The 8058-nt window shown below is 38.1% G+C and overlaps 1 protein-coding gene across 1 annotated transcript in view; it reads right to left on the bottom strand.

Annotated features, from left to right (window-relative positions):
• Positions 1-2635: 2635 nt before the first annotated feature.
• atpsckmt (fATP synthase c subunit lysine N-methyltransferase) overlaps positions 2636-8058 on the bottom strand; it is a 30030-nt gene continuing 24607 nt past the window's right edge. Inside the window, exons 2-4 of the mRNA XM_069913601.1 lie at positions 6901-7038; positions 5119-5169; positions 2636-4513 (exon numbers count right to left, since the gene is read on the bottom strand). Of these exons, the coding sequence (XP_069769702.1) occupies positions 4337-4513; positions 5119-5169; positions 6901-7038 (366 nt within the window). The 3' untranslated portion in view covers positions 2636-4336. The remainder of the gene's footprint in view (positions 4514-5118; positions 5170-6900; positions 7039-8058) is intronic.

Genomic DNA, 8058 nt, shown 5'->3' with positions numbered 1-8058 from the left:
GATACCGCAGAACAACAGTATATCTATTCTGCACAGAATAGTTTGACAAAAACTGAAAAGATAATTATGAATATGGTCCAAGCTGTTTAAAGAGATTTGCTTTCCTACAAAATGTGCAGTTTGGTAGTTTTTGAATTTATTTTTAAATGTTTTTCAGAAATCCATTCACATATTGGGATCTGAATGAGCAAGAACATATTTTTCTTTCTGCTACTTTACCCATCTCCAGTGAAGTCAGCATGAACCACAAACCATAGCAGGAAGGACTCAGATTGGTTGAATCAACTCTTCATCGCCTCATCTTATTAATCATTCTGCTGTGTGATCACATCTTCCTTTAATCGGCAGGTATAACCAGACAACATAAAGGAAGACCAGTTGGGAGTAACCATTAATTCCAAATCAAATATTTGTGCAATGTTTATTAGATTATGGTGCAAAACTAGAAATACAACATTTACACCAACATCAGATAACTTTCAAAGTGATAAGATTGGAAATGTTAATTCTTTCTACATCTGGTGATGCTGCTTGAAACCTGTTGAAGAGTTCTAACATTTTCTCCTTTAGCAACATTTTCATATTGTTGAATAGATTTGGAAATTTCAAGAAAAAAGTATACCTGCATCCATAGTTACCGATGTCAAAATGGTCTTTCAGAGAGTGAACCAGTGGAAAGTGATTAAACTATATGGAGTCCTGAGATATTTTCTCCATGCCTGTACAGACCAACTGGTGCCTGCATTCATAGACATCATGAATTCTCTCTCCATTGGGCTGAAGTACCCATCTGCTTCAAGGTAACCAATATCATCCCAGAGCCGAAGTAGAAGGTAGTAACTGACATAAATGGATCTTGGCCAGTGGCTCTGACATCCACCATCAAGGGGTTAATCATGACTCGCATTATCTCCAGCTTATTAGCCATCCAATGCCCACGTCAAACTGCATACCACCAAAACAAGTTCATAGAAAATGCAATGTCCCTGGGCCTACATTCAGCTCTGGAACACCTGACAACAAGGACACCAACATAAGATTATTTATCAGCAACACCTCTTGTTTCTATAAAATACTAATCAAAGTAATCTCCAAGACACATGACCTTGGTCTCAGCATCCCTTTCTGCGATTAGATTGATGACTTTCTACTCCAGAGACCACAATCAGTGAGGATAAGTGACAGCACCTGCTCCACGATTATCCTCAACACCAGAAGGCTGTGTACTCAGCCCCTTACTATATTTCCTGTATACCTATGATGGTGTGGACTATCAGTTTCAACTCCATCCATAAATTCATGGATGGCACTATCGTTGTAGGCCGAATTTCTAACAATGATGAAGCAGAATTTAGAAGAGAGATAGAGGGACTTGTGGCTTAGAGCCAGGACAACAAACTCTCCTTCAATCTCAGCATAACAAAAAAGATGAAGATGAGTTTATTATCATACACTTTGTATAATTTGGTTATGTGCCAAAATTCTTACGTCTTCTGGAGGAGGAAATGACCTCATTCCCCAGTCCACATTAAAGGTACAGAGATGGAGATAGTGGGCAGCTTTAAGTTCCTTGGGGTAAACATCTACAGTGTCTTGTCCTGGTCCATCCATGTTGATGCAATATCCAAGAAAGCATGTCCAGCAGCTCTACTTACTCTGAAATTTGAGGAAATTTGGTATGTGACCAGAATCCCTTAACAATTTCTACAGCTGCCCCATTGGAAGCATCCCATCAGCATATGTCACAATGTGTGTGGCACAGGAATTACTCCGTCCAAGAAGGCAGGAAATTGCAGAGGGTCGTGAATTTGGCTTTGGGCATCACACATACCCTCCATCACCTCCATCTATAATTCCCACTGCCTTGCAAAAACAGGCAAAATGTTAAAAGATTCATCCCATCCCGGTCAGACATTCATCAACCCCTCCTGTCGAGAAGTTTCATGAATATGAAATTTTGCACTATCAATTGCACCATCACTCCTGAATTAACCAAAATAGTAAAATTATGTTGAATTTGATCTATACCAACTCATCCCTCTTTATAACTCTCACTTTTGTACTTCATTTGAGATATCTACTGATCTGCTACTAAAACAACCTCTATCACTGCATTTTGGTACATGTGACAATAAACTACTCCCTATCTGAAATTTTATCAAGTCCAAAATACTCCAGATATATTGGAGTTCCTTCAATTTTGCTTCATGTTCATCTCAGAGAGTTGAAACCAAAGTGCCAAGGTTGCTCCAGAACTCCCTCTCTAATATTTCTACTAAATCAACCTCTATCACTGCATTTTGGTACATGTGACAATAAACTACTCCCTATCTGAAATTTTATCAAGACCAAAATACTCCAGATATATTGGTGTTCCTTCAATTTTGCTTCATGTTCATCTCAGAGAGTTGAAACCAAAGTGCCAAGGTTGCTCCAGAACTCACTCTCTAATATTTCTAATGTCCGACAAGTTTGGTTTACCTTTCTTAAAAAATCCTAATATAACTTGGTTTCAAATTTTGTTATTAACACTTCTATAGAGGCCCTGATGTGTTAAACTTCTGATTTAAATTGGCACCCTGTTTCCAAAATCCAATGAAGTGGAAATGTTTGTTCACAACTGTAGCATTCACCATTTCCTGTGGAAATTAAAACTTTATTTGTTGTGTAATAAAATACCACAAAATTAAAAAGCGCAACGGTGGTACCATACAACAGCATATATAAACAATAAAAACAAGGAAGAAAAAAGCAACATTAGAAAAGCAGAATACAAATATACTAAATGGCAGAGTTTAATTCTCGAATGGCTCTGGGATAGAAACTGTTCTAGAGTCTGTTCATCCGCGATTTAATGGGCCTATATCATCTACCCAAGGACAATAAGTTAAACAGATGTTAGTCTGAGTGAGTAGAATCCTTAAGCAGCCTTTCTGATACAGTGAGATCAAAATAAATCCTCCAAACGGGGACAAGGCAAATCCCATGATCTTCTGGACCATATTGATAACCCTTTGAAGATCCCTCTTATCTGCTGCAGTACAGCTGGCAAACCATACTGAAATGCAATAAGTCAGCACATTTTTAATAGAGCAGCAAAAGAAAGACATCAATAACTTCTCCTGTAGATTAAATTTCCTAAGGATTCTCAGGAAATAGAGACATTAATGTGCCTTCTTGATATAGCAATGATATTAATAGTTCAAGAAAGATCGTCAGCCAAATCCGTTCCTAGAAACTTGAAAGTCGTAACCCTTTCCACAGAGTCCCTATTAATATACAATGGAGCTGGGGCCATACTGTTCCTCCTAAAGTCCATTACAAGCTCTTTCATCTTCAAAGAATTCAATAATAGATTATTTTCTGAGCACCACACTAACAGTCTGTGGACTTCGTCCCAATAGGCTGACATGTCACCCCTTGAAATGAGCCCAACCAGTCGTGTCATCTACAAATTTTATGATGGTATTAGAGGAATACTCAGACACAGTTGTAGGTATAAAGAGAGTACAACATTGGGCTCAACACACAGCCCTGTGGGGAACCAGTGCTAAGTGTGAGAGTAGGGGAATAATGAGCTCCTATTTTTATAGTCTGGGAACAGTTTGTTTAAAAAGTCCTTATTCCATACACAAATCAACCAAGTAAATCCTAAGTCAGAAGTTTACCAACCAGTCTGCCTGGAGTAACAGTATTAAAAACAGAAGTCCATAAAAAGCAACCTCACTTAGCATCCCTGTTGTTCTAAGTAGGTCAATAGCATCCACAGTAGACCTATTAGCCCTGTGAGCAAACTGGTGTGGATCAAGGGTGGATGAGAGACTGGCTTTAACATGCTGCAAAACCAGCCTCTCAAAGCACTTCATAATAACCGGTGCTAAAGCAGCCAGATGATAATCGTTGAGACCCTTGTTCTTTGGCAGTAGAATAATTATAGCAGCCTTTAGGCATGGCGGGATGATAGATAGGGGCCAAAGAGTGTATTACATCCATCTCTTATGCTTCCACCTCAAATCAAGCAAAATAACAATTGAGACCCTCAGCCAGCCTAACATCACCATCAACAGTCATGCTGTTGTTGTTTTATAATTGGTGAAGTGCTGGATGCCCTGCCACATATAGCTCTGAGGAGCATTCAGATAACACCTTTCACATTTTCAAGAATCAAAAATTCAATCACTTGTGAAAAACTGTAATTACAAGGTGATCTTATATAATTGTGGACACTCTGCATTTTCAATTGATTAATACAGTCACTTCTTAAGAGTCTTTCCATGATTTAATTCTTAGTAATTTTTCAACCATACTGCAGCAACATGTTCTTTCTCTCGATTAATTAAGATTTTTTTTCTTTTGCAGTCATTTTAAATGACTTTGCATTATATAACCAGGCTGCATCAATTCCCTTTCCAGATTCCTGTAGAGCAATCCAGCTAGGAAATGGAAAACGACAAGCTACAATGCTGGCATTTTCCTTCAGCTCATTCTGAAGTTTCTTCTCTAAGGACACCATCTGGAACAACAAAAAAAAATCCAGATGTAAACATCAAACAGAATCTGTTCCTAATACAAAATTAAAATCTTGCAATTGCAGCATTTATTCTTCAGAAAGAAATTGACTGAATGCTGGTATTTTCCATTATTATACGCAAGACAAAAACTATTCTTATCTATGGAAGTCAGCTCCATAAACCTTGACAGCAAGTTGAACAAATTGGTGCCAATTAATGTTGGCTGGGAACGAGGTTAGGCATATAAAATAATTTCAATTAAGGCTCTTATAATGTAATAGAGGCCAGCACAATCCAACCATTCTGGATTAGGTTCAAGGTGTTAAAAAGTGCACTAATCCACTTACAACCTTATGACTAAACTTACCTATAAATAAATAATCATAAGAAAACTTTTTTTTCCCCCAATTGTAATGAAACTAGGACTTCAGAATGTTTTGGACATTTTAGTAAAAATGAATCTGTACACTTAAGTTAGGTGCTGCACTAGGAGTGGAGCAGTACACACACACACACACACACACACACACACACACACACACACACACACACACACACACACACACACACGGCAAACAATTTGTAATTTGTTTATAACAACACTCACCATCTGAGGAACTCCAAATACAACAACATTACTAAATTCTGAAAAATTCACCTGAAAGTATAGAAAAAAAGAAAATTAGCCTATTTAAAATAAAAACAGCATGGTTTAGTGTAGTGATTAGCACAACTCCATTACAGCCACTTGGGTTTGAATCCAGCACTGTCTCACAGTGGTTCTCATACCACTTTAAGTAATCCCTATGCCATCGGTGCTCTGTGATTAGCAAGGGATTGTTTAAGGTGGGATGTGAGTGAGAAGGGAGGTTGAGAATCACTGTCTTAGACTCATTTATTACTGAAAAACTTTGCTTGAGAAAAATTGTTATGAAACCGTCCACATAACGAGTCAATTAGGTATGATTAAAACAATGGTTTTCAATCATTTTCTTTCCACCTACATACCCTTACTAATCACAGAGTACCTATGGCATAGGGATGACTTAAAGTGGTATGTGAGTGGAAAGAAAAAGGTTGAGAACCACTGCGAGTTTGTACATTCTCCTCATGTCTGCGTGGGTTTCCTCCAGGTGCCTCCCAATAATGTACATAGTTAGTAGGTTAATTGGTCACATGGGTGCATTTGGGCAGCACTGGATCATGGGCTGAAAGGGCCTGTCATTGTGCTGTATTTCTAAAACTGAATAGAATTTGAACAATATATTAAATGTACACATACAGCTCGGTAACAAGCCCTTTCAACCCATGAGCCCATGCCGCCCGATTACACCCAAATGAGCCACAACCTTTGGTACATTTGAATGGTGGGACGAAACCGGAGCCCCTGCTGAAAACCCACACAGACACGGGGAGAATGTACAAACTCCTTAAAGACAGAGCAGGATTCTAATCTTGGTCCTGATCATTGGTGGTGTAAAGGTGATGCGCTAACTACTACACCAACCATGCCACCTTTTGTTTTCCTTTCTTTCTTTTTCAACTATCATACAAAGCACCTTCCTCTTCATCACCACTATTTACATGTCCAAAGGCCCCAGTAAAATAGTGAAAATATAAATGACTTACCCGATCCCTCCTTCAGTTGGGAATAAAAAAAAATCACATTTCTGAAATTATGCTCCAACACATTGTAAAAAGTGACCATCACTGCTGTCACTCATGGATGAACATCACAACAGTAAAAACATCTTGACTTTACTCCCCAGTCTTGGCCACATTGCCTCCACTGATGCTTGTGACTTGTTCTAATCACTTCCCATCCTCTGCAATCACCCCATGTTCCTCGACACATTGGCTCTCTGATGGTCCTGATTTTTTTCACAAGACAGCAAGAAAATGCACCCACTCCTCTACTTTCCCCAGATATTTTTGAAAATTCATCAAGAACACAGTCACCTAAACAACTTTTTCATAGTTGTCCAACACCAGAAGAAATTAAAAATATCAAAAGCAGCTTAGACGACAACAAAGTCCCTTCCTCTCTATTCATGCATCCTATATTTTACCAATTCATTCCCTGCTATTGACTCCCCATTTTCCCAACTTGTGTCAGAAAGACTGACAATTTGATGCTGCGTAGATTAGAACAGTGACTATAAATATATTAAACTCATGACCAACCATCACAAACATAAAGTCCTATTTCCTGGATTGCTCGTGCCCCCTTTCTTCCTTCAGTATACTGGACATGGTTCTGGCCACCTTGCCCCTTCCGATGCCTCCTGATAACTGCCAGTCTGTTGACCTCCTTTGATATTGCTGGAGTCCTTTATGCAATAGATTAAATAGGAATTGTTCTGTGTGAATAATGCATAAGTATCTGTACCTTCCAGAAGTCGGAAATGTAAAATCTGGTATAATGGTGCACTCCTTGCTGCCATGCTCTGTATCTGGAGAACCAAACTAACCAAGGATTCAGTTCATAACCAACAGCTCGAAAACCTTGCTTTGCTGCTGCAATTACCTACGATAAAAAAGGTAAAGCAGCACAATTTGAAAGTACATTAACATAAAATCTGATCAACAGTTCAATGCATTCTAATAGTCTATTGATCCATTGTAAAATTCATGCTGAGGTAGCAAACAAATTTTTCAGTCATACAAGTTGCTTTGCAATTTTTTAATTGCTGTGACCAATATACAATCTTTCATATTCCAAATAAAAAGTTAAGAATTAAAACAGACTATGTAATATTCCAGTTTAAAAAATAGCTGTAAACATGCAGAATATTTAGATGTAAACATATGGTGAAAAACTACCATTGTTTAAACATTCTCTCAAATCCAGCACCTATAAATTATATTTGATTAGAAAATCTCAAAAGTTGGACTGCACCAATAAATCAAATATTTAATACAATATAGATAGGCTTCTCACTGAAACGCAGTCAGGGACTCAAGATCGAGTTATGTCACATAAAGCATGCTTAAACACAGCATTAATTCAGTAACAATTTCAGTTTACTCTCCTCTAATTTTTATATCTATATGATTTTTGGAGATAAATTGGGGCAGGTTTGTTAGTGTAGTCAAAAACAAACACTTTAAAACAGATCTTATTTAAAATACTGGAGCTCTGCTAATGCTAGACATGTCTGGGCCCCAGAGCCTTTTCAAAAACTTTGGAGAGTGCCCAAGAGACTTCACTAATTGATGGTTGTTTAAAAAGGCAACAGGTGAAATAACTTTTTGGAGCTACATTCTGTCTGGAATGGAACTTGTTGTTCTAAGAGGGTCATGTGTTTTTGCAAGCAGAGAGAGTCAAATGATTTTTGGATAGAAACAGAGAAGATAGGAGCAGGAGTAGGTCATTCGACCCTTCGAGCCTGCTCCGCCATTCAACGAGATTATGGCTGATCTTAAAGTTCAGTACCCCCTCCCTGCCTTCTCTCCGTAACCTTTAATACCCTTATACTGAAGAAATATATCTAATTCCCTCTTAAATATATTTAATGAACCTGCCTCTACTGCCCTCTGTGGCAAT

The sequence above is a fragment of the Narcine bancroftii genome, chromosome 1 (genome assembly GCF_036971445.1).
Source record: "Narcine bancroftii isolate sNarBan1 chromosome 1, sNarBan1.hap1, whole genome shotgun sequence".
NCBI lineage: Eukaryota > Metazoa > Chordata > Chondrichthyes > Torpediniformes > Narcinidae > Narcine > Narcine bancroftii.
This window is presented reverse-complemented; position numbering and strand designations above follow the sequence as displayed.